Source organism: Colossoma macropomum, unplaced genomic scaffold (genome assembly GCF_904425465.1).
Source record: "Colossoma macropomum unplaced genomic scaffold, Colossoma_macropomum, whole genome shotgun sequence".
In the NCBI taxonomy this organism is placed as follows: domain Eukaryota; kingdom Metazoa; phylum Chordata; class Actinopteri; order Characiformes; family Serrasalmidae; genus Colossoma; species Colossoma macropomum.
Genome location: NW_023494805.1, coordinates 19,882,585 through 19,910,281, shown reverse-complemented (window position 1 = coordinate 19,910,281; position 27,697 = coordinate 19,882,585). Strand labels below are relative to the sequence as shown.

Here is a 27,697-nt window from a genome sequence, read left to right as displayed (position 1 = left end):
CTCCCTCTCTAATCATGTAGAAAAACTCAGAACAGCAGAGTAGTGTCGCTTTCTTGCAGTAGAAAACACCACCAAGGCTTTCACTGAATGTGGAAGGGTGAGAATGGTGTATTATATCGAACATTTATCGAACATGTCGTATCGCTCTATCGAGAAAAATTTATATCGTGATAATTATCGTTATCATTTTATCGCCCAACCCTAGTACTACCTTGAAAATAATTGTATAACGTACACATTTCACCCCTCCTACTCAAACCTTTCAGCTTTTTAAACCACCCTTTGGTCAAAATATGTGCTTTTAACAAGTTTGGGAAAGCTGCATCTTGAAAATATTCTTAAAGTAGTAATAAATGTTTAACGTTAACAGAACCTTTTGAGGTATTTATTTTCTTTACCTTATGGAAAACTCAATCGAAAATTAAAAATTTCAAAAGCACACTCAAACATGACAAGCAGAGCATAGGGAACAGTACCACAAATGTCTGACTGCTATCATGTGTAGAACTAAGAATGGTAAAACAACCCCCCTGCCCACCAGTTTACCCCTTCTCCACCCTCCATGACCCCTCAGTGCCTGATTAATGATATAATCACAGAGAACTGTGTCTGCCTCCCCTTCCATAACACGATATAGCGTAACATCCCGTGCACTAGCAGATCGAATCAGACGGCAGAGAGCAAGGAAGCACCTCAGAGGAGAGAGAGGCTTGCTGTCAGGGAGAGATAGATAGATGGATGGAGATGAGCAGCAGCCCCAGAGAAATATTGCTGGAGATATTAAATAAACGAGTGTGTGCGTGTGTGTCACGTCTGGAGCTAAGCGCTAAGCTAATAGAGGGGGGCTGCACTCATTGCTTGTTCTCCTGCTCCGACATCAAACAGCTGCAATGATTCATTCCCCAGCATGCTAAAACACTTAATGCCCCCCCCCCCACATGCACACGCTCAGCCTTGCCTAAACGTGCTGTAGAGCTCTCTCTCTGTGTGTGTGTGAGTGTGAGTGTGAGAGAGAGAGAGAGAGAGAGAGAGAGAGAGAGAGAGAGAGAGAGAGAGAGAGAGAGAGAGAGAGAGAGACACTGCGGGGAAAGCAATGAATCAATCAATCTAAGCTGTCACGCTTCTGCTGCATCACTTAGGACCACTGTTCCGTCCATCTTCATCCTCCCACTCACACACCCACACACAGGCCATCTCACACTCACACACACACACAAGCACTCTGACAGTGTTCTCAACGCCACTGACTAACACCTTCATTTCCACACACTCCGTCTGACATATCGAACATGCATAAATGCAATTTCCCCCCAAACACACAACTTTAACAGCATTTTCCTCCCTGTTTACATGGCAAATGCCCTTAAACAGGCACTCCACAACGGTCATGGTGTAGCAGCTGAAGCTGTTCCTTCTGATACACACACAGTGATATACCTTGAAGGCAGGTGGCACTTGCTCCCAGTGTACTGATGGGAGAAAGCAATTGAGCTAGATCTGCTCTGCCTATTCACTACTTCTCTGATATTTAATATGAGGCCCAGGGATGGGCAGATTGATTCAGCTGTAGTGGACAGCTCTCCCATGAGAACAGTACTCACAGAGAAAGACTAAATAAATGAAAGGACAAAACAGAACGTGCAAGGAAATCTATGAAATCTTTTTTTTAAGCCTTTGCAAGGCTTTGTATTTCCTCTTAGGTGACGTGGCTAAAGACTGGCCTGCATTATTTTAACCGAAACAGAATAATTTGGATTTCATAAATGATTCACTAAAAACATTGATCTGGAACCAAGATGCTTACCAAAATTATATATAAATTTTTATATATATATAAAGGTTGAGGTGGAGAAGTCTGACACTGGTGATTTGGTGCTGGTTATTCCAACACAAGGAGAAAGCAGGGCCTTAGGAGAGCCGAGCTGCTGCCCCACGTGTGACCCAAAGACAGCAAGAGAAATGGAGCGGCCACGGGACAGTTCTGATGTAGGCATGTAGAAGAAGGCAATCAGCACCCCCCCCCACACACACACACACACACACACACACACACACACAACTAGGAGCTCTGACCCCAATTACCCATGCAGAGGCTGCCCCCCCACCCTCGCAGGGGGGAAATTGTTTTGCGGCTGCGTGCTTGTCGAGGAATATGGATGAGGACATGGAGATGAGGGAATTAGAGGGGCTGGCCTTTTCACACGAGGCAGGTTATTTAAATTCGTCTGCAGCCTAGGGCAGCCTGCTAGACCACTGAAGCCTTCTCCCTAGCTTTCTCTCTCTGGAGAGGTAAGACTCACCAGCTCAGTACCAATCCAAACCTACTTCTCTTAGTGCCTTCCTTTCTGCACGTCCACAGTGCAGGGCTGACAGGATTGAGTTTAGGATTGCAGAACTAAGTCTACAATTCAGTGGCAAACTGAAATTAATTATACAGATTTGGAAATGGGAGATGCAAAAATGAAATGTGAAATGACAACTGCAAAGAAGTGGTTTAATTTTCTTTTAACTTCAAAGTTTTATGGTATTTACTGAATAATTTGACTTAAGGGGTTAAACTGTCCCTCCTGTCTCTCTCTCTTCCAGATGGTATCTGCTTCGGACTCCTCCTCTGTTACTTCACACAATCAGAACCTCACCATGACTAATAACTGCTCTGCTATGGCTATCAGCATACTGTGTGAGGTGGAGAACGAAGCGGGAGCATTAGCATTCGCAAGCCGTCCAGGGAGTCTGGCCCAGACGAGACTCAGCTGCCTGGGATCAATACCCCGAGCCCCTCCCTGTGATCGAGGCTTGCTCCAGAGAGATGAGCCCACTAAATGCATCATTTATGACCCGCCAGTGCCTACACAAACTCATCTCACTCCAATATGCTGGCTGCCTCTAGGCCTCTAGAGGACAGGGGCACGAGTGTGTGCGAGTATGTGGGTGTGTGTCCAGTGTCTGTGTACACCTAAGGCCAAACTCACTTCTCGATCTCACTGTTTTTGCAAGTCCTAGGTGCGGTGGACGTCGAGGCTTCCTGCTTGCTGCTCTCGCCATTGCTGGTGGATGGCATTTCTGCAGATACACCCATATTATGTCACAATGAGGAAAAAAGTCTATGTCTCGGCCTGCACACAATACTCCATTCAACTAATCTAATGAAATGACAGATTTTTTAATGAAAAAACATGTTCCTTTTGTAATTCTTCAATTAAGTTTCATTAAAGCACACATAAAAAGTAAAACAAACTGATATATTTACAGAACAATAAGACAAATAATTAAATTAATGCACAACTGGCATTTGGCAGTGTTATTTGGAGTATGGCTCATGACGAAACATCACTTAGACTATGAGAAACTTGTGGAAAACCTGCAGACCAAAGCGAGACTCACCGTCGCTGGCCCATTTAGAGAATTCTGGTGTTATCCTGTTGGATGGCATGCCACCACTGTTGAGAAAAAAACAAAAAACAAAGACGCAACATACATTTAGCACGCAATCATGGTGCAAAGCTCTAAATAGGCAGTTTCTTACTGTTATTAATGAAACCATAATAAAAAAACAGGAACATATAAGGAGGGGCCACTCACTTCAGGACAGCTCCGCGTAGTGCCTCACGTTCTTTGGTCTCCCCTTGGTCTTCCCCAGAACACGGGATGATATCTGCTTCAGTATATCTGAAAACACTGGGTTAAGGAACTCAACACTTAATTTTAGCTATAGACTTGCCACAAAACATAGTGGTGGTGCAAAGCTGTGAAAGCCCGGTATTCGTGCATGAAGGATACTGCGCTTTGCCGTACTCTAGTGTGTCATCGCCATCCACGTCCAGGTCAGCATCGCTGTCATGGCTTTCCTTCGTGGTGCACATGGCAAAGCCTGTTCCTATTGAACAAAGCAAGAAAGAGAGGCTTTTAATTAAATCCCAATTCTACATAAAAATACTTAAAAGCTTTTCCGCTTTCTCCCCTCCACAGACTTGTTCAGTGAGTACCATCTACTGCGCTAAAGATAAATCCTAGATCTAATAACATCAACATGACATCCCATTTCATCAGGCACTACATGTGCCCCACACATAGAAAGAAAGGAAAAAAGAGAAAGACAAAAAGAAAAAACAAAAAACATATCGCTGTTGTCAGAAGAAAACCTTGTATCTCTATTTTTTTTGACGTTTTTCAGTTTTTGACAACTTGAAAATGCCCGTTACCCTTTACATTGTAAGGAAATTTCATGATGAATGGATTAAAAGAAATGACCCAAAATTACATGGAAAAAGTCTGGATCCATTGACTTACATTAAAAGTAAAGTGGGTTTTTTCCTTCCCCTGTAAAGTTACCATTTTGGAGATATGAGGTTTTCTTCTAACAATAGCGATATACTGATTAATATTTTATGAAGAACATGTACGGACCTATACTTAACACGTAAACATCAAAGCCTTGCTTTTCAGCATCTAAGCTGCAGTGACTCATTGTCTTGCCTCAATTTGCTCCACCCCCACCCACTTTGCAGAGGCCAAAGCAACATTAATTAGCTGACCCAGCAGTCTGATTGAAGCGGAAATGGCTGTGGCTCCACATACTAGGCCAAGTGCAGGTATCACAGGCAGGCTAAACAGGGCTAGTGTCAGAGGCCTGTCAGGCAGAGGGGCGCAGCAGCTGACTGGCATCTCTATAAACCCAGTGATGAGCGCACAGACAAACTCCAGCCTGCGGCTGACTGCTGCTTTCAGTTCTAGTTAGGGCAGGAATGCAAGCAGAACAGCCTGACGGCTTTTGTGGCGGGTGGAGGGTACGGGGTACAGATACTGCTGATTGAGTAGTGTTGGGCGGTGTGTGTGCAGAGACAGGGTGAGTGAAAAGAGGAATGAGAAATCGGACTGCTGCCTCCTCTCATCCAACTGACTGATGCTGGAGTGGACGGCTGCTGCACGGTCTTCAGCTGTAGGAAGAATGAAAGCTTTCAGCACATGGAGTAAAAGTGAGGAAGACCAGAAGAAGGACAAGCTCTCCCCAGGCTTCTCCCTGCCTCCATAAAGGGAGCCCGACAGGCCAGAAAGAGGATAAAATGTCACAAACACTCACCCACCTGCACCAGATTTTTTTTCTTTTTTATAAAACAACACGCCGATGGTTTTTAGTGATCAAATAAAAGGAAGCTTTTAAGTTTTATTTGGTCCCTGTGGCTGCGCTGGCATATGTGAACAATGCCTCAGCTGCATAAATCTGGTCTCCTCATTCAGAAAGCTCCACTTGGAAGAGACTCACTAGCTGCGAGGACTAGGGACACCCTGCAATTTTAGCCACCGAGAAAGTAAAAATGAAGAAATACTTTTACAGAAAACGTTACACTGTTCTCATTTTTATAAGTAGATGTACAAGTTCTAACTTCCTAATATTCATTATGACTGAAATAATTTGAAATCAGAGGTTAAAAAGACACTGCGTCTTTTGCTGTTCAATCTAGGAAAGCCCTATAAAGATTCAACTGAAAGTCTGATTTCTTTTCAACTGAAAGACTGAATCTTTTGTTAATTTACTGTGGAGATGTGGGGACAAGCACCAGAGAAATGAGAAAAAAAATCCAAATAAATAGATTGTCCTGACCACTAATGGCACCCAGGACTGGGAATGATGTGGCAGGCCACACAGCCCAAAATCACTGTTAATCCAATCAATTGATCAAGCTATGGATCCTGCGGGTAGTTACTAATGCACGACTAGAGCCAGGAAGGCAGTGCTGGAGCATTGATCTAGTAGGCGCAGCCTGATCATTGCCAGCAGAGGAACACTCTGCTTTAGACTGGAATCTGGTTTGTTACAACTAGAGCAATGTAATATGTCAGATTAGTGTTCAAGCACTGATGTGCTTACGTTAGCTTTACCCTGTGCACAGAATGGTGAGTAAAAGGGACAACTAGACAGAAAGATGCAAATACACACAAGCAAACACATACAAGCCCTCTATAGCCCCATGTAAGCAGTGCAGGGCTGTATACCTGAGAGGTGTTGTGGGGGGCAGGCACTGCTGTTAAGCGTTCCTGGCAGGCAATCTAATCTGTGCTGAAAAGGTCAGCGCCGCTCTAACTGCCTTTCAGCCGCATTATGCACGCTGCTGCACGGCCTCTCTCTGCCTGCCCCCCTCCGCTGGGACGGGGCCTTCCTCCTCCCCTCCACCGTCAACACACACCCGATCAACATAGCATCCCATGCAGACACACACACACACACACAGGATGTGTACCCAGTACTGGTTAAGCAGACACAGACCACTACTGTCAGAAAGGCATGTCAAGTAAGCTTTAGGGGGGAAAAAAAGCAACCTTAGCAACAGATGCAAGTTGCGTCCAAAAAGGTTTGTGTGATAAAATGATAACAATAATGATCAAAACATTGCAACTCTTGTAATTATTTTTTTTTATAACAATAATGCATAATTGATGTACTAAAACAATCAATTTGGTATCAGAAGCCAAGGCTTGAATTCTGAACAGCTGCTTTGTTGGTACACATCTTCACAAGATCCACAAGACAAGGAGGGAGAAGTCTAGCCGTCCACTTGCTACAACACACACAGTACTGTTAGTGATCTATTTTCAGCAGTGAAATGATGGAAAGCACAAAAGAAGTGTAGTGTAGAATTTGTGTTTTCCACCATCAGAAAGTGCTAATTATAGATAATTGTGAAAATCAAATAATATAGGAAGGTTTTTTGGCTACACTGTCCACATTAGGACCAACATCAATGGCTCAGCTACACAAATGTTGTGCTCATACAATCACCTACAAGATTACATGCTAACCTCGACATGCATATTACACGCTCTTTCTCTGCTGTAGCGCACCTCAAGTTTATATTACATGCTAATCTACATATGTAGGGGCTGACACGCCATGCTAATCTACATATGTCACTGCAGGAAAGTGTGACAGCAGTGGGACAATGTGAGTGCACAAAAAGATACAAGACATAAATAACATGAAACACATTTGGGCCCTCCACCTTGTTGCCATGACACTTATCGTCCCTTCACAGTATGTTGAACAGGTCAAAGTTCCCCCAATCAGGATGGCATTTAGCATGTCCCACTCAAAGAAGTGAGGAGGAAAGAGTACAGAAACCTTCTATAAAGAAATGATTTACAAAGGCTTCGGCATCCCTTGTGCTCAGCACCAAATCTCCTCCATCTCCCTCGATCTATCCCTCCGTCCTCTATAGCCGCCACGCCTATCTGTACATCAGGCTCACAGCTCTCCTAAGCCTGGGACACAGGAGGGCCAGTGCTTCTGCGCCAAAAAACTGATCCTCTTCGATTTCTCTTCTCTCTTCCCCCTTTCTCTCATGATCTTTTTGCTCAGTTGAAAGCATTTCCCCTCTGCTTTCTTCCTGGCCCTCAGAGAGAGAGAGAGAGACAGAAGGAAGGAGAGAGAGAGAGAGAGAGAGAGAGAGAGAGAGAGAGAGAGAGAGAGAGAGAGAGAGAGAGAGAGAGAGAGACTGGTGCTGGAGTCGATAGGCGTCTTATCCGATTGAAAGGCTCTCTTCAACCCCCCTATCTGCGTTCTCCCCATCCTCTCCCGGGGACTGGAGGGATTCCACTACGAGGGTCCATCGGCCGCTCGAGGACTTCAGCCAAGGGCTTTCAAGGCAAATCCACCTTTCTGAGCGCCCTGGGGGGTGCAGGATGGGGCTTTCAAGTGTTTTGCAGGCCAGTGAGCTACCTCTGCATTGCTACAGCTCTCTATCACTGTCACTTCACAGGGTTGCGAGAGGGCACCTCTTGGCTACAGATGAAAGGACAAATATCTCCTGCTCAGACTGAGCGCTGGTCACATTCCTAATTGATCCAGCCACACCAGTTGTCTAGCCAGGTCTTAGAGGAGGCACTAAGCTGTTTTTCACCCCTCCACATATGTGGCTATATTATTCCGTTTTTTTTTTTTTTTCCGCTCACGATCGAAACATCTTGCCTCTCTTAAGAGTGCTAAAGTTTACTAAAGGCCCCTGAGGAGGAGAAGCTCTTCGCCAACTGTATCCATTTGAGGATGCAGCAGTGTTAGAGGACAAGATGCAAATATATTACCAATAACCAAAGAAAAAAATCTGCACAGCATAACTAAAGAGCATTCTGAAGCTGTTCAATTCCTTTAAAAATGTTACATCAAAGAGTGAACACGGTGTTGGCTTCTGCACTGCTTAAGAGCAAAGCCTATCACATGGGAGAAGGACTAGCAAGTGAGAAACTCATCAGAAGTGGTGAATTATTTATAAACAAAACCGGTTTCCTTTGAAACTTTCAGAAAGTGGGCCTTTGCCAGCATGTGTGGGTATTGCAATGTGTGGCTCCTTGTCTCAGGAGAAAAGAGGTAGGCTGAAAGCTAAAATTACATGGCTGGACAAGGAAGAACCAAAAGGTCAAAAATCCATTTCTCTCCCCCACAGCTCTGTGTACTGAACCAGGCAGGTCAATTCCACAGCCAAATGTATTTTCCTTCCCTTCCTTACACGGCTGAACAGAGCCAGCTGGAGTTGACCCCTGTCTGGACAATGGCCACTAATGATACATTCACAAAAGGCATGTGCACACGCTTTAAAAAAGTACACTTAAGGCTACAATTATCTGTCAAAGAACATGAATGTATATTTTCAGAAAGGATTTTGTAGGGCAAACATGATTGGCAGGGGCATTTAGGCATCTCAGTTGAAAACAGCTTACCTCTGAAGCCTCCCTCCAGCAGAGAGGTGGCTCGCACCCTCTTCTGGCCACACCACTCATATTCCTCAAAGCGGGTGCCGTTCTCTCCTTCCACGTCAGCCTGGTCCTCCTCTATGCCTCCTTCTCTCTGAGAGAACAGAGGCAGTGAGAAAATGCACTCAGTGTACTTCTCTATTAATGTTTCCTAGAGTCTTCGTAGAACAAGATAACTTACATGAAAATACATAAATAAAATAGCACTGGAAACTATTTTTGAATGAATGTTCCCCAGACAAATCCTCCATTTTAATAACTATTAGGTCTGAGGTAAACAGCTGGCAAATTACATGCAAAGTTACATAAAAAACACCCAACCACCAAGAGTGCATTAGTATTACTACAGCTACTGGATTAGAGAGGAACAGACAGACAGGTGATGCATCCTGAACTACTGAGAGAAGTGATCCATGGCATTTCACTTCTTCGCTGATGTAAAAAACTACATATGAAAAGAGAGACCATTTCGTCAGGAAGTTCAGGAAGTCAACCTCGCCATATCATGTAGAAACTATTCTACGTATGTAAGAAGTGCAGAAAGTGGGAGGTTCCCTTTAGGAAAGTGTGACCGCCATACCGCTTTCCCTGGACACTGACGTGACTACTATTTTGGATGTTAACAACAGAGCTTGACCTGTGTATTAGTCATCCACTGTCAGTGGAATATGAGCATGAGTGTTTATGTGAGTGTATGTGTGAGGGTTTTTACGACGTCCAGAGAAAGAAGCAGGTGGGGAGGAGACAGCGTAAACACTAGAGAAGTTTCGGAGGCCTGTGGGCCTGGGTTCATGAGGCTACCTTCAACAGACACTCTTCCACATGCCTATTCATTTCCTCCCCAGTCCCTTCCAGCGGTGCGCTGCACAGTGGACATACCTGCCCATCCTCTGGCTTTCGCCGCTTCATCTTGCCAATCCGGGCTGCAGAGGAGAGGAGAGGAGAGGAGAGGGGGCAGTGAAAGAGAGACAGAAAGAGAGAGAGAGAGAGAGAGGGAGGGAGAGAGAGACATGTACCAATCAAAATAGAGCAATAACAAGCATTTGTGTTTACATCATTTCCTTTTACTAGACCCCGGCTATTTATGCTGAACTGCTGGGTCTAATCATATTAATATCTGATAACAGTTACCAAGTTAATGAGATAATCAACACCGCCAGTGGTAAACGTGCATTGTCATAGTAAGGATGCATCATGTTGTGACATGGAATATGTTGTCTGACATTTCAGGGCCCATCAGTCATACTAAAAAAATTACCCGTAATGTGCTATATCAGGTTCTGGTTGAACCAAACAACTACAAACAGGAATCACTGACCATGCATGTCTGCTGAACAGCATGGCCAAACATGGGTGTGAGCAGCCACAGAGAAAAAACAAAAAAAGAGCTCAAAGATTTAATCAGAAAGCCCACTCATCAGGTCACCTAACCAATCAAGTCTCCAGTCCTATCTAACAGTACAGTAGACAACAACACTGATCATCATATGCCGCAGGGCAATGAAAGAAAAGCTCTGCCTAAAGCTTTTGTGGGCCAAACGTCAATCCCTAACACTCATGCGTTTCCTCTCCCCACGTGCATAATTAGAAATTTAACGCAGCAGAACAGAGCCTATTGCGCCGTAAGTCTCTGTCGCTTTTTCTTAACTGCAAATGGTGCGTGGGGACATTAATTTTTAGGGGGCTACGATTGCCAAGAAAGGCCAAGGGGGACTTGGGTGGAGGAGGGAGGACGTGCCATAACTTCAGGGGAAGTGAGAAAGACAGACTGGCAGAGAGAGAGCAGAGAGATATGGGGGGATATGGGCCCAGCCTCATAATCTCACAGCGAACGGTAATGGAGGGGGCCGTTGGGCGTCATTAAATGGGAAGAGAAAGAGGCAGATTAATTAGAGAGGGCAGGAGTTTTTCCAGTCAGCGTCTCAGATGAGAGGTGAAATACGCGGAGAGGGGCCGTGGGTTTAAACAAAGACAACTCCATTAGCCTTGGCTGCGCTGGCTGAGGGGTGAGGGGGCTTGGGGGGGGGCAATCTTACCGTAGTGAAGGCAGCACGGAGCTAGGGGCACACCTCGGGGCACTGGGGTGGGGGAGCTTTTGATGCTTTCCTTGCCGTAGCGCCTGCACCAGCAGAGGTCATCGACTGTTGACATATCAAGAAGCGAAGGGTTAAAGAGATCCTCTGCTTGGGCAGGCGCTACAGACAAGGGGACTGCAGAAATGCACTTGACTTAGAAACAGCTTCACCTGTGACTTCTGCTCTGATATAAGCTATGTAATAAGACACGATAAGATAAGATGTATTTCATGTAATTCATTGGTGAACCCCTATCATTAGTTCAGGCCATATTTTGACCATTTAAAAACTGGGGCCAGTTTTCTGGACCTAGGATAGGTTCGGTTAATACAGGCTTATAAAGCTGCAACTAATAATTACTTCTGTAATCTGATTATACTACTTATGTCATTTTCTCTCCTTTTGCCACTGTCATCATTCAAAGTGATGTCTGTTCAACAAGCAATTTCTTGTTTTATAATGAAACAATAGAAGGCCATATCAACTTCCTGTAGTGTACTGATTGCATTTGATGAAATGTCTATGTAAAATATGAACAGTGCAAAGGCAAAGCACTTGTTTTCAAGTAAACAAGATGCCAACAGAGTTTTCTTTTTTTTTTTGGCTTAACTGACGTCATAGATTTTGCTCACTTGTTGAAGCCCTAGAATAGCAATATCTAAGCCTCTTACATCTGGAAAACTGCAACACCTCATAGCAGTTCCCATCCAAACTTGAGTCTCGAGTTCGGGCACCCCATGCTACCATGCAAAAGACCCATTACATTAACCTGGTGATATGGTAAGCTTTAGGCAAGATCATTCTGTGTGTGCTGTGACAAGGGTTTGGCTGATGCACTCTGAGAGGTGTGAGGAGCCCGGCTCCACTCCAGATCCTGACAAAGGCCAAATCAGAGCGTCCGAGTGCCCTTGTAGCTCACAAGACCCCCAGCATCTTCAATCAGTCCATCATGACTATCACACCTGTCATACCCCCAAACCCCAGACAGCAGATCAACTTGACTGGCGTCAAGGCCAAGCTTCACTAAATTCTAACAAACCTCACATCACAGCCTAAAGATTTGGGGTACCAGATACCAACACAAAACACTGATCAGAAAAAGCGACAATGGTATTGTGTAATTTTGCAATGGGTTTACAATGTAATGCTGTGTCTCTCATGACCAGATATTTCGCATCTGATAACAATATAGATATGATCATCACCGAACATAGAAGTCACCGACTGTTGGTCCAAGACTCCCTAAAATTAATAACTGGACCTCAGATACAGCTGTCTGCATTAATGTATCATTTAAACACAGATCAGCATATTCATTTCTTGTTTCTGTAATTTAGACTGTATTCATTTATTTCTGTCTCATTTGTGTTTGTTTCCCAACCAAAGCTGAGAAATTCCACTTACTAAAGAGGTTTCCTTTTTGTAACTAAGTGTATCAGATAAGAATAAAGTCGATTTGAACTCAAACGAACCTACTTAGCATAAATAGACCAGCGTATTTAGGCGTAATGTAGTTAGGCTCGGTTTGCTTAAAACCTAAAACAGGAAATTTCCCCCTTTCACCAGTAATGAAAATAATACGTACCATTCAGTCGCGTTTGCCTGTTTGCCCGCACCCGTAAAAACGTCTGCAGGGAAGAGAAAAAGAAAACACAAAACTTCTAAGTCAGTTTGCAAAGTTCACGCTGCGTGTGTTCCGCGGCTCTCTATGAGGCGCACATCACTGGATTGAAGCGGATTGTGCAACATATTTATTAAGAGAGTGAACCTACTTCTCTTTTGCCATTTGCTTGCACCTCCTCTTCCATTTCTACTCGTGTCGCGAAAACAAAGTAAAAGTCCAAAAACGCATGACGTTAAATGTATTACGAGGTGTTTATCATCCTTCTCATGCTAATAAACAGATGTGTTTTCAGGTTAAGAAGGATGCAGAAGGATTGAAAACATTGGCGTTAGCAAGGGGCTCGTCTCACTGCGCCGACGCCATGTTGGTACGGATCACATGACCTGCGCGTCAGAGTTGAACATGAAGTTCCTTCCGCCGCCACTAGGGAGCAGCAGCGTGTAAATGTAGGCTGACTTCTAGAAAGGTATTTAAATAACTAACTATGTTTAAATATAAATATATTTCTATAAATGTATGTATGCATAAATATAAACGATAATGTAGACGAGATTATTATTATTATTATTATTATTATTATTATTATTACAAATACATTTGTAAGTACAAATGAATTTATATGAATGAATTGTAAATATGAATGAAACAAACTTACTGAATATTATTATTATTATTATTATTATTATTATTATTATATATTCGTTAACTTAAATGTATTTCTATAGATGTATTTAGCTGTAAATATAAATAAAACGTGTAAATACAAAATATTAAATATATAGATACACAGTGTGCAAATACACAATATGTAGACTAGATTATTATTATTTTCAAATACACCTGCAAATCTAAAAATACAATGCATTTGTATGTGTAATATAAAAGAAACAAGACTCCAGAGTCTCCAATGGACTGTGAAAGGCACCAGATGTACAGATGTAATGCTTGACTGTGAACCCTTTTTTAATGAACTGAAATTTAACTGAAATTTGATCTAGCTTTGCTTGTTAGTTTCACACCTTAATCTTAATCACAGATCAGTAGGAAACCAAAACTGCACCAATTTTATTATATATTTATATGTATATTTTGTTTGTTATTTTAGTATTTATAAGAATTGGGTCTTTTTTATGACAGATATGGTTTTCTTTTGTAAATAAAATATCTTTTTTGTACCCTCTGGTAACTGTTCATGTACCCCTTGGGGTACAATTACCCCTAGTTCTGAGCTACCAGGACACTGCCCATTTGGAGCAGAGGACATCATTCCCTGGCTGGGGGTGAGAGACCCAGTCCCACCCAGTTGTGACTCCAGGGGAGGAGAAAGCAGGAAACAAACATTTCAAGGACACGTTATAGCAGGCAGCATGGTGCGCCTGGGGCCAACGGAGATTAGCCCCGGGGTTAAACCATGCATGATTACATATCAGAGCAGGGCACACATTACAGCCTGAGTAAATCTTCAGCTGAAGATCGAGGCAGCAGATCTAACTCGCTCTTAATATGGCCAGCAGTCAGATCCATTCAGGGATAAGATGGAGAATATTATGGAGAAAGGCAGCAACACATATACACACAAAAGCACATGTATCTAATCTATCCTTAACTTGACATTGCGCTTAATTGTACGCTTATCTCCAAAATCTTTACTTCAGGGTAAAGCATTTGTTTGGTATCTTAATGTATGTCAACGGGCAGTTGTCATCTTCTATCTCAGCCTGCCACCAGATTTGAATCTCACTTAAATAAAGTGTTTCGTATCTGCATGTTCGTGTCAGAGTTTGTGAAAGAGTTGGCGAATGTGCATCAGTGCTGTGAGTGTGTGTGTGTTCCTTGCCATGCATGTGTGAGGCCCTCTGTCTCACCTGGTATCTGTCAGAATGGTGCGCATCGTCGGAGGAGAGCGGGGAGATGACTGGAGACTCGCCCTCACGCTTAATGTGCACTGACAACAGGAGAGACTGAGGAACGCGAGAGAAAGAGAGAGAGTGAGAGAGAGGGAGAGAGATGAGCAGTCTGCAGTCATCCACAGGATAAACATGTCATCTACAGCCCTGCTCCTGCAGAAAAAAAAAACTAAGAGAACATCTCGACTTTCTCAAGCAGTGAATAACCTGTGTAGCCAAAGCTGACAGCTGAACCAGCTGTCCAGGTCAACTGAAGGCAACATGCTCCCCATTCAACATTTCTGATGGATCACTATTACCGGAAGATTCTGAGTATTTTTCTCCTGGTCAAAAATGTGCCTTACAAAATTAACTAATCACCTCACTTCATGAATTTAAATTATGTTATGTGCAAAGTTACATGAACAAAAAAGCACAACATAAATCTGCACACTGTCTGACATTATGACATGCTGTTATCTATAAAAATCGACAAATGTATGTTGCGTGTTGCTGATTGGTGGCTACAAGGTTCCATTTTAACTACAGCAATACATCTGATAGGAGGGGAGCACAGGGCTGACAGCAGAAAGCAAATATTAACATGAAAGCCAAGCCAAATCCTGGACATGTTAAGCAATTTAGAAATCCCAGCCGGTCGCATTCTAGGTCCCAAAAAAAGTACATGGTCACCCTAAATTATTGCTAGCTGGATTTTTACTTCAGAGCTTACATTTGACTCTACACTGAACTGAACTCTTCCCCTATTTTTCCATATATAGGTAAAAACCTAGCCATGTTGCATGGTGTTAAAGTGTTCAAATGTTCTAGAGCTAGGTATGGCATAGCCCTACATAGAAAAATAAAACACTAGCCACCACTGATATCACTGCCATTATGCTATGCTACCAAGACACAGACTGAAAAACACTCTGCACATGTCTGATCAACACCAGTATTAAAGCAGGAACGGGCTGAGGGATAAAAGGACATCACACGAGATAACGTTACAGGACACGCCGATCTATTATCAAGAGCCCTGAGAAACATTACTGGTCTGTCTCATGGAAAACCTAATTGACTTAATTTCTCAGATGACTGCAGAAAGGCACGAGGGGAAATGCTGCTCTACTTTACTGGGAGTCTTGATCTCCGTCCAGTTTTTTATGAGCTCGCTATAAAATATTTGTATTTACAATCTGCTCCAATTAATCAAAGTGAGAGTAGGGGTGGCGGCTTTAGTGGGTGACAACTGTAATCTAATATTAATACGTGAAAAATGGCAGGCACGCTCCACGGGGACAGTAAATTAGACATTATGCATGGCTTCTTATGCTTTTGAATTGCAAGGTCAGGAAACAATTTATTTGTGAACTCAAAGCCTTTGGAGCTTAGGGAATATTGTGTGCGTCACTGCAAGACAGAGAGAGAGAAAGAGGGTGTGTGTATGTGTGCATGTAAACCGTTTACATAGCCGTGCAGTATATTGAGTATGAAAAATGGAACAGTCCCATCATAATATGAGAATTTCTAATCATTCATAGCTACCAGCACTGGAAAATTTCCAAATAATGACATTTAAGTATGACAACGGTTGCAACTGCTTTTATCTTGAGTCTGATTAGAGTTATTCATTTCAGGTTTGATGGGAAGGAGAGTCTACTAAGTGCTGCTGCTGGCCTCTGAACCACTGGATTAGTACCAGCCTGGGCTGGCATGGTGTCGCTATGGCAATGGCTGCTGGAGAGTTGAATAAAAGCGAACTGGGCCAAAGCAGGGTTAATCCCCTTTAGAACCGGCATGCCGGGCCCAATTCATCAGCTAGCCTGTACTAGCGCCCTCCCCTTCCCCAAACCCTAGCCCCAGTCAGCCTCTTCATTTTCCACACACTGCTGCGGAATACTAAACGCAGGCTGTGGAATGCTCCGTCAGGCCCAGACTCTCTACCCCAACCCCCTTTGTCTGCCTCACCAGTGTTGCCCAGTTTTCACTAGGCATGGGTCACATTTGCCCAAACGGAACCTGGCTATTCACGTTGGGTTTGGCCAGATTTGGACACTATTTCTTTAATATTTACCAGGCTGCCTTCAGATTTCTCATAGTCCATCTCCGAACTTTTTGGGGGTCTCATACCATGTCTCAGACCTTTTTGGTTTCTCATTTCTTGTTTTTGACCCCTTGGATTTCGTTCTACAATTACTGCTGTTTTAGTTAAAGTGGAATTTTAACTTAATTTTGGATAGCTGATAATCGAGCTAATCATTCTGATTTGGGCATTGTGGATACAAGATAACTTAACCTTAGGAATGTGGAGTTTCATTTGGTCTCTGGATGGTTGTGGTTGATCTCAGGGAGAATTCTGTCAGGATACAGTTAGGTTTGGGCATAGTTTTGTTGGGATACAGTTAGGTCTTAAACAATTTTTTGTTGGGATACAGTTGGGGTCTGACAAAATTTTGTCAGGATACTGTTGAGTTCTGATAGAATTTTCCGGGGCTACAGTCAGCTTCTGACAGAATTTTGTTCACCTTCAGTGTGGTTCTGAAAGAATTTAGTATTTAAAACATAGTGTCATGGGTTGGGTCTGGATTTGTTCCTGGTCTATACTGGGTTTGGGTGTAAAATTTAATGTGCGATTAAAGCTCTAGTTTCCCTATGTCTCAGCCCACGAGTGTCTTCCAGACTGCAATAACATCATGAATTGATCTTTCAAGCACCATTTATCAAAATCATTGCACCTTTTTAAGTGTTCTTTTTGGATAAGGAATGTCCCCTGATGGCATTTGAAGAGAGATACAGCAAAAGGCACAGCTCAGTGAGCCTAGAGTGTCACTTTTACAGGTAAGGTTTGATGTGGGTCTGTGCTGATATTAAAAAGCTCTATCTAATCAGGTGCACAGGTCGCTGGGAGATAGGGAAGATTCTCCAGCTCTGGGAAGGACATGTGAATCAGCAAATCTCAGAAGTCGATGATAAGATCGATCTTTTGTGCCAAGTGGGCCTCCATACTTGGCACGTCTCCTGTGATTTGAAATGTCATAAATCTCTCCTTCTTCCCTCCTTTCTCTGCCAACTTTGTCAACGATATTTTAATATTCAGACAGTATGATTTCCTTTCTTTTTTAAACAACTTGATCCAAATGAATTGAAAAATCCTGAATCAAAGAGTCAGAAGAGCATAGGCCAGTGCATGATTCCTTCACATCCTATTAAGACTGAGAAGAACAATAAACTCATTCTCGCTGGCGTCGTTACCATATAACTGTTAAAAAGAACGGCAGGAAACCGTCTCCAGCTCTCACTTTTCCATAAGTACATTACTGCAGGAAATAAAGGACCATTTGAGGAAGTTTTCATTCACATAATCCCTCTCTCTCAGTTAAGTGGGGCTCTTCATATGCCCTAATAGAACAGAGAAGGGCTCTTATTGCCACTAATTGCGGCAGAGTCGAAAAAGCTGCATGGCAGCGGCCATCTTACCTTGGGTGTGCCTGGTGCTGTGATATCCTTGTGTGATGGGTTCTTGCTGTAGAGAGAAGGAAAAGAAGACATGATGAACATTCAGAAGAATGCAAACATTGTTATGAAAACCATAGGTGTAAAAGAAAAGCAATATCACTGTGTCTCCTGCTGCCCAGAGCTGACACTGCTTTGTTGTGTTAAAATTCAATTGAAACGAAAAAAATGTCAAAAGAATGAATGTCTCATTTGTCTATTTAAACTGGTAGAATGGTGGAATTACCGGGAAAATAATGTCCTGTTCTGCTTTCACTTTGTTACCATTTAGCTAGCCAACAACCCCTAATTTAAAACACAATGGGCATTCGTTGTTTCTTTACTAAAGCTAAAACAACAGCTAAAGATGAAGCTGTCGCCTCTTCAGACCACAATTCAAACAAGCAATGGCAAGTTAGCTGAGTTAGCCTATGTGGTAGTTAAGACAATATGCTGTTTAATAACTGGCATGAGTCTCAGTGTTTGTGCATATCAGTAGGCTCAGTACCTGTGTGCACACATAAAAGCATTAGTTAACACTTGTTGCACCCCCCCACAAGAAACCCAAATTCTGCCTATGATGACAACCACCCAGTGACAATGTGAGGCCAGTGCTAGATGGAGGCACGTCTAGGAGGTGATGTGCAGGTAAGGTTCTGGCCGTGGCAGGAACAAATCACATTTGATCTAGTCCCCCTTCCTCAGAAAGCTCTTGACCACTCACTTTTGCTCAGAATTTGCTCTCCGTTGCTTCAGATGTGAGCGGGCATTAGAAAGGACAGCAGTGACAAAAGTGCATGAAGCTACACAAATCACGGTTTTAATCATGTGTAGATGAGAAAAAAAGAGCAACAGCAGGCTTTAGCTGTTTCAGCCCTGCCCTCTGTGCCACTCAATCCTGGCAGCCCAGGGCGATGCTGTATTTGAAACAATTACTGTCCAAAAGTACCTCTGCTAAGCAGATTTGGGTTATAATTTTTTTATTGAAGTAATCATTCTCATGGATGCGCTCATCCAGTCCTTCAGAACCTCCTTCTCTCTCTCTCTCTCTCTCTCTCTCTCTCTCTCTCTCTCGCAGTTTGGCTGAGGCAGGAGGAAATAAATGATTTTGCTGTTATTTGATTTGTCAGTGAAGCGCCTTGGGCACTTAGGGCTTTTGAAATATGTTGAGGACAATGCGCAGGCTTGTAAACATTGTATTAAGGAGGCAGAGGGGAGCGGAGAAGAGGAGGAGGAGGTGGGACGAGGGGGTTAGCGTACCTCCCCCTCGGGCTTGGCCAGAGGGGGCTACATTGAACCCCCGCCTCATGGACCTGGCCGATTGAAGATGACTGATTAGAAAGCAGGAAATATTAAACGGGCCGGCTCGAGCGTCCGCCGACAATAGGCAGAGACATATCAAATCACATCTCTACCCCAAACATTAATATCCCTTATTCCATCTCCTCCTCCCTGTCTCTCTTCTTCTCTCTCTCTCTCTCTTTCTCTCTCAAACACACACACACACACACACACACACACAAAAGCACAATCATTCTCGTGTCTCTTTTGCCTTTCATTCTGAACTTTTTTCCTTCTCTGCGTGTTTTCTAGTTTGTCATTCCAGCTGTCTCTTTATCTTTATTTCTCTTTCTCTCTCACATGAATGGTTTTATTAGCACGGACTGCAATTATGCCAGTATTGTTGCCAAAGCAATAGAAGAAATGTTTTAATATTAATTGTGCTAATGATACTGAGCAAAAATATATATACACATGTTTATACTCTCTCTCTCGCTCGCTGTGTCCTTCTCTCTTTCTCTCCCTCTCTTTCTGTATTGTTTGTATTGTAGGCTGTGGCTGGGCATTTATGAGGCTGTGTGATGATGAGGTGGTCCGCTCTGACAGGGGGGAAACGTCACCCTTGTCATGTTCACTTTGTGTCCCACGTTCACTCGTGGACCCGCGGCGGCCGCTGCCGAGGCACTGAAATTGAATTTGCTCGAGCCCTAATCCAACAACGTGATTTGGCAGTCGAGCTTGTCCCTGCCGTGAACGAACAGAGAGGGGGAGCGGGAGGAGAAACAGTGAGGACGAGGGCCTAACAAAGGAAGGAGAGCGAAAATGTTACAAAAAAGTAACCAATTTAAACATCATCTCCATTTGATGTTGGATTAAACATGGGAAACGGATGGGATCTTACCCTGAACATAGTCCATCAGTCAAGACATGTTTCAAGCCTGAAGTTTGATTCTTTAGTTTTCACAGTAGCTGAGAGGCTAATGTAACTAAAAAGTAATGAAAACATTTATCCCACCAATAAACTTTGTACAAATTATCATTCATGTTGAACTGTTAAATAATCTCAATTGTACTTTAGTTTTAGTTTAAGTACAAAGCTTAAAGTTATGTGGTTTCCGACAAACTATGCACTGCACAGCTAAAAAACAGTAACATCATCCATCAAGAAACCTCAGTTTTGTACTTTTGTCTACGTTTATAGATAACAGTATGTCATATGGTATCAGAAACCTATCAAGTCACGAGAAAGAATATTTGAGAATATTTAACAGCTAGTAAATTTAGTCATGCAGTTTGCACAATGCTACATTATTTTTATAGCTCTATTTCAAATTTAATTCAGAAAGTGAGACACCACGCGTTTTGGCTATTCATCTACTTTTGTTGTGGAAAACTAAGCAAATCAGATTTTTTTTTCTGAACTTTTTCGTTCAAAAAAGCATCGGAGGCTGCATGATCATGGCTGAGAGGTAAAGGTAGGCTGGGCAGTTGGCAACGCACCCTCGCTCAGGTAATAAGCCTTATGTCTGTCTCTTGTGTAGTCAACATGATTGATCTGACAAGTCAGGAGCAGAGAGATAGAGAGAGAGACATGGAAAGAGAGAGAGAGGAAGAGAAAGAGACAACACAAATCAGGGCAGGGCCTTGAAAGAGGATAAATTGCCCCATCAGAGGCAGTGCACTGGTTGTGAGATAATAAACGCACTCCTCCGGCATCATAAATCCGCCTGTATGGCACCTCAGATCTCACTAGCCCTCACTCACACTCCCCTCAACCAATACCCCCCCTCCACACACACACACACACACACACAACTCAGCTCCACTACACCAGCCAGCAGGCCTAAGCTGAAAACACACTCTCGTCTACCAGAGACAACATCTAACCCACGTTTTCAAAAGAGAACTTTTGTGAAATTTGGAGAAAATTGGAGAAAATATTCACCCACAATTATACATCATCCTAATAAGTAATCTAAATGTAGTACCTTATTAAAAGTTAATTTGTCTGTCCTTGTTAATGTGTTTGTGCCAATCAGGTGTGCTGTGATGAGGTGATTAGGACTAAATAGTCCTATTTAGCTGAAGGCCAATACTTCTGATTGTAGTAATTCTATATGTTCTTCCAAAGCTTTTATGTCTTCAGTATTACTCTAAAATGTGGCAAAAAGAGGTATGTCCAAAGTTTTGATTGGTACCATTGACTATAAGGATATAGTTATAGTGTTTCTGCACAACATTTATAGTTCAGCCCTAGCATTGAAAGATAATAGTATCTACACATTTACAAAAGATGGTTCCTCAAGGGTTATTTGATAAATAACATAGTTCTAAATAGAACAATGAATAATCAAAGAACCCTTTGCATGATTAATTGGTTCTTTGCACAGTGAAAGTGTTCTTCAAATGGATGCAGAATGTGCTGTGAATGGTTCTACATGCAGCCTTTTTGAAAAGGGCTCTATATAGCACCAAAAAGGGTTATTCTATTGTAACAAGCTTGTCATTGTAACGATAGAAGAACCCTTTTACAGCACATTCTGCATTAACTTAAAGAACCTTTTCACAAAGCAAAGAGCCCCTTAAACACATTTCAAAGAACAAAGCGTTCTTTGAAATTTATTTTAGTGTTCTATGTAGAATATCAGTACAACCTATTCAGTCAAAATATTTGCTCAGATTGAGATTAGGTCTATTCTGTACACAGAAAATCCAACTCTACAGTCACAACAACAGTAACAGGCCTTGTCGCACACATCCTCAAAACAAGGGGGAGCAGTAGGGGTACGGTCTGTGTCGTGTGCAGTTTTTTTTTGCCCCTTCTTTATTGCTTCAACCTGCATGGTGACAATGAGAGAGAATGACTTGTTAAGAGGCAGCCATCACTGCCAGAGAGCAAAAACAAGGAGAGGCGATGTTGAGGCCCTGTTGTCAAAGTGACAGGTAGGTGAGAGAGAAAGATGGGGGGTGGGTGGGAGGGAAGGAGATAGAGAAGAGATGAAAGGAGACACGCAGACAGTGAGAGTGGGAGATGCAGAAGGAGGGCTGGAGACACTTTTCCCGCATGTCGGAGGGGATGTTGGCGTGAAAGCATCGACGCTAGCTTTCAGTCTCTCCTGTCATGCTGTTGAAGCCCGTTTTGATACAAGCGACAAAGGCGGGGAGAGCAGGAACAGAGGAGACACAGAGGTTTAGTTTCGCTTTCGCTAACGAGACACCAGAACAAAGATACACATAACTAAAAAAAAAACAACCCTAACTTCGCCTCATGGACTGCGGTTATAAGGAGAAGGAAGGCGACAAATATATGGGAACTGGCTTTTTTTATTAAGGTTATAGTGAAGGATTAATGTTGGCTTTCCATTCTGTTTCCCTCTAACAAAGTCAGAATTATAAAGCCATCAGTTTTAAGTGCTTTGTAGTGAGAAACAGAACAGGGTAAACGGGGGCTAACAAAGTATGCAGAGGAACAGTTGGACTACAGTCTGTAATTGTAGACCTACAAAAAAATATACCTATATGGTAAGTGGAGCTGATAAAATAGACAATGAGTGTGGATACAAGCACAAGGGCCACTTTTAATATTATGGCTGATTGGTCTCGATGTAAATATATGTCTAAGGCATAATCAGTGTCTGCTTAAAGTATATTTAGTAAAATAAAGAATTATCTGTTATTGACCACTGAAACTGCCCTTTTCATGATAGAAGGCTAAAGATTAGTAACAAATCAAAAATTCAGGTAACAAAACTGTTTCTAAAGCACTGACTTGATAGGACTTCATGTGCAACTTTTAGCTTGCAGACACATACTGTTAATAATAATACTATTAATAATCCATGCTTCTAGATTTCAACAAAGCAATAAAGCACTTTCTGGACAAACCAAGCTTGGGGGTTGATTGTTGAAACCAGGTACAGAGAGAGAGAGAGAGAGACAGAAAAGGGAGAATGAGAGGCTGGTGAGGGTGAGGGAGATGTTGAAAACTGACTAAATACCAGTTGACAATAGGGTTTTGTACTGTGGAGATAAAGATTAGTTTTGGTGCTGTTTGCCACTTGGCTCTCACTCGCTCTGTTGGAGGCAAATTGATTACGTGGAGGGGTTGGAGGGGCGGGGGCGATATGTAGATTGCTGTGGCTGGCGGTGCAGGCGGATGTGTAAAGGCCATGATGGATTTCCATTTCCATACATGAGGAGCGGAGGACATGCCAGAAAATGAGAGAGGTGACAGCCACAGGGGAGAGAGAGAGAGAGAGAGAGAAAGAGAGAGCGAGAAGGAGAGAGATGGAGAGGGAAAGAGAGGGAGATCTAGAAATCTGGCAGTCCCAATCTCAGGCACACTCACCCACATCCATCCAGACATCTGCCTAATGCTACATCTTAAATAGCCTTCTCCACTTTACATGCACTCCGTTCTCATTTGCGGCCCAACGAAACGGTATCATTAGAGGGAGATTTACTACAAATTGCCACAAATTCACCATGTCACTTCCAATGATCTGTGTGCGTGTATGTGTGAATGTGTGTGTGCGTGTGTGTGTGTGTGTGTGTGTATGTGTGTGTGCAGCACACAGCCTTGCTTAGTGGAATGTTAAGGCAAAGACAGAGGCGTTCCACACCTCTTTACTGTTTATTACTGCCTGAGTCATGTCAGTGTACAATTGAATGGGAATTCCAATAGAATCGGGATAACAAGAGGTCTAATAGGTCTAATGGGGAGGTAATAAGACATATGCTAACTCACAAGGTCATTATTTATTTATTCTTATCCTTTGAGGCTCTAGTTGTTCTAGCTGTATTCAATGTAATTTAACGTACTTCACTTGTACCCAAAGCCCATGAGAAATGTTCTTTTGTTTCATTGTATACTGGTAAATAGATGGGATTGCATTAAAGTTCTTTATAAATCTTGATGATTATTATCATCACTGTCATAAGAAAATCTCATGTTTCAACATTGGTAACTTTCCAGAAGGAACAACTTCTTTAACATAACATTTGCTACATCTCCTGTAGGGTACAAACTCTGTCTAATGGTTTGAACAAACTCAGCAATAGCAGAAAAGCCTTGGTTTCAGTCTCCCCCTAATTTTTATTCAATTATTTTCCTCCTTATTCCCTCTTGTCTCCTTCCTTCCTTTTCTCTCTCTCTTTAGTGTAAGTCCTTGCTCAGCAGTGGTGGTAGGAGCGTGCTGGGGTTATAACTCAGATGACTACAGCATGGGGGTTAATGGGAGCATTGCGAGCCGGGCTAAATCACAGCCCAGAGATGCTTCGGAGTGTCCACCGCTGACAAACGAGGAGCGATGACGCCATTTCCTTAAATAACCTCCGCCATCCACCAGACCCAGGCAGTAGGGGCTAAGTCCGCTGCCGCTGGCCACAGGGGAGGGCCGCTCGCTGCCCTTTATTAATTATTAAACCATAACTCCTCCCTGATGGATAACTATCGCTCCTGCTAGCGCTCTCTCTCTCCCTTGCACTCTCTCTTTCTCTCTTACTCCCTCTTTCAGCCCTGACGCATATAGGATAGGAAGGGGTAGGACAATATATGCTTGTAGTGGAATGTGATTTGTTTAGCTAACTCTCCTATTTCCCTCGGAGTGTACACACTTTTTTTTTAGCAATTACTCACAGATCCCTCATTAAAACAAGAACTCTGTAGAAAGAGTAGACGCTAAACTTTCAATTGATATTTGTATTCTTAAGTAGATGAGGATATATTTTATTATTATTTTAATAAGGTGATATAAATCAAATATAAGCATACTGTGATTATTATTAATGTAATTACGTAATTACATTTAAATAGCATAGCAAGCAACAGTAACGACTCTAGACTTCTAAGTCAAGCCACGTTCCTAACAATACGGACAAAACTTGGTGTTTGACCTCTCTGTGGCCTAAAGATATACTCCACATTGTTTATGTTGTGGCTACTGAGCCTTGCTTTGGAGACTGAGACTTCCTGCCTGATATGGGCCACCACAGAAGTAACACAGCAGGGGAAGTGCTAGCAGCTGCAGAGGAAGAGCAGAATGTTTTAGCCTGGTGAGCTAATATCATGCTATGCTGGGGGTTCATGTCATCTCCAGCTGAGTAGTGTTGTGTCCTGTGCCATGTTGCTGTGTCTGAAAGGTTAACCTGGTGAGTGATGGGGCATTGTGTGGATTTCTCTGATCCACCTGACATGCTTAACCTGGCTTGCTCAAAGCCCTGACAGCACCACGAGCTGATTTATGAGAGTCAGGCCCAAACCATTCTACAGTGGAAAGGTGGCTACCTGAGCTGATACTGGGGCCATAGGACAAAAATGTCCTGACTTTGTAGTAAAACCAGAGAAAAACAGGACTAACCTAATCTGACAGGAGGAACAAAATGGACTTCTTACAAAAGCTACATATTTCATTCATCAAAGCGGAATTTCCTTTTTATTACTGAGATTAAGGTTAGTATTTGATTTAAGATTAGGTCTAAAAATATGATTACATATAGGTACTTCCATATTCTTGCTGTCATATCTAAACCTACAAAATGTATTTTTTACACCAATTGAAAACAAAAGCTTTTACACTGTTTTACTGAGCAAACATTTCGTTATGACTGGCAACACTTAACACTGTTGTTAAGAATGCTTTTACCCATCCTATAAAGTTGCTATCAGGTTTTGTTACAACAGTGACAATGCATGTAATACATATGGGACGCATGTACGACCCCACTTCTGAGCACAAAAACAAATGTGTGTATGTGCTCTACCTGATGTGCAAATGGGTGAGTCTCTCCATCTCCTGCTCCATGTGCTCCTGCAGTTCTCCAGGGCGCAGCAAGACCTGACAGATCGGACAGATCGGAGCTTGGCTGTCATACAAAGACACCTTCTTCTTGCCTGAGAGAGAGAGGAGGAAGAGTAGACAGAGAGAGGGAACAGTAGACAGAGAGTCAACTGTGAATAGAGAAGTGACCTACATCAAAACTTCTGAAACACACTCTAAATGTTCTTTCCATTGTCAGCCCAGTCAAGCAGTACAGTATTTGAATCTGATTTTACACAGCAGAGAGTGAAGTGAGGAGCAGTAAGAGAGTGACTGAGAGCTGTATGTGTGTGTGTGTGTGTGTGTGTGTGTGTGTGTGTTGAAGGGCAGAGGGGGGAGAGCTCCAAGTTGCTCAGGGTTGTGTGTGCGTGTGGATTAAGTGGCTGGGATTTCAGCAGCAGGAGAATCCGTCACCCTCTGCCTCCTGTCTCCTGTTCCCTCATTAAAGCAGCCGCAGAGGCAGGCTCAGTCAGCCCAGCAGCCGCACAGAGCACATACTAACTTACTGAAGCTCACTGACTCTCGCCAGCAGCTCCGCTTTACTTCATTAGCTTAGCTTTTGACAACTTCAACTTCTGCTTCAATACAAGCCAATGCGACAGAAGTAGAGAACAGTTTCCAAAGTAAGAAATACTTTCAAACAAGTCAAGCAACAAAATCTAGTGTTGCAATGTGTGCATGTGTGTGAGAGAGACCTGAGGTAAAGGATGTTATGATGTCGCCACACATCAGTGAGATAAATCCAAAGAAAGGCGAAGAGCAATAAGACACTGGCTGACAGCTCTATTTGATCCAAGCTGAATAGCAAAGTGGTCCAACGCTTTTCAGAATTGATTGAAGCCTTTTTAGAATGTAGCGCTTTTATAGTATAATCACTTTTATTACTAACGTTTTGCAACCTTGAAATCTGAGATTTCATCATGCATTGAATCATTTCCTAAGGAAACATAATTCAACCTTAATTACCCCTCTTGCATGTGAACGTGCACATTTTTATAAACTCGCATCTTGTATATAAAATCAGGTGGACTGATGTAGAAATGTAGAAAATAATCCAAGACGCTTTCTCCATAACTCGGAGACGTCCTGTTCCACTGCTGTCTCTCAGCTCACACACCTGGAGACAGCCAATCAGAACAACTATTTTTAGCAGCCGGCACAATAGGCCCTCCCCTGAACAGGACATCCTGGATGGACTAGCCATTATTAACCGACTACATTGTGATAAGCAAATACAAGCTTACCTCATCCCAAACACACAAATACACATAGAAGTTCACACACGCTGTGTATCCACAAACAGGAAGTGAGGAAATTGTTCTTGTCCCCACCTGTCCCCAGTCATTTCACACGTGCTACACATAAATCTATATATAACTGCAAAGGCCCCAGTTAATTGCTGTGTTGTCTGCTACAATTTCCCACCACCGTAGGTCTTTGTTTATGATAGATGTGAAGATAACAGCTGTGGAATATAAAGTTCATTCTTTAACACATAAACTTAACACAAAGTACATAATTATTCAGTAGCTACTAGGGCTGGATATCGAAATACAATACTTTTACATTAGCCACCACACCACATGCTTGTTCTAAAATTTAGACTGCTGATTGACTCTCTGAAATACATTCCATATGCATGTTATTAACATAAGTACTTCTTGATTAGTATGCAATCCATTACAATTAGTAAATACACCCACTTTCACCAACTCATACTCATTTCTGGGTTAAGCCACACCCATTGTTGGTCTGTAATGAAAAAGAATGTATTGG

At 42.7% G+C, this 27,697-nt stretch overlaps 1 protein-coding gene across 8 annotated transcripts in view; it reads right to left on the bottom strand.

Annotated features, from left to right (window-relative positions):
- rnf220a (ring finger protein 220a) overlaps positions 1 to 27,697 on the bottom strand; it is a 143,424-nt gene that overhangs the window by 11,983 nt on the left and 103,744 nt on the right. For 2 of the 8 annotated variants that reach the window (XM_036596485.1, XM_036596489.1), the window contains exons 3-13: positions 25,866 to 25,995; positions 17,808 to 17,853; positions 14,307 to 14,402; positions 12,403 to 12,445; positions 10,779 to 10,883; positions 9,544 to 9,665; positions 8,710 to 8,836; positions 3,781 to 3,877; positions 3,583 to 3,669; positions 3,385 to 3,440; positions 2,973 to 3,063 (exon numbers count right to left, since the gene is read on the bottom strand). In XM_036596485.1, coding sequence (XP_036452378.1) covers positions 2,973 to 3,063; positions 3,385 to 3,440; positions 3,583 to 3,669; positions 3,781 to 3,877; positions 8,710 to 8,836; positions 9,544 to 9,665; positions 10,779 to 10,883; positions 12,403 to 12,445; positions 14,307 to 14,402; positions 17,808 to 17,853; positions 25,866 to 25,995 — 1,000 coding nt within the window. Of the gene's footprint in view, positions 1 to 2,972; positions 3,064 to 3,384; positions 3,441 to 3,582; positions 3,670 to 3,780; positions 3,878 to 8,709; positions 8,837 to 9,543; positions 9,666 to 10,778; positions 10,884 to 12,402; positions 12,446 to 12,589; positions 12,812 to 14,306; positions 14,403 to 17,807; positions 17,854 to 25,865; positions 25,996 to 27,697 lie in introns of those variants that run through there. The other 6 variants (XM_036596490.1, XM_036596492.1, XM_036596488.1 and 3 more) reach the window with 4 other exon arrangements.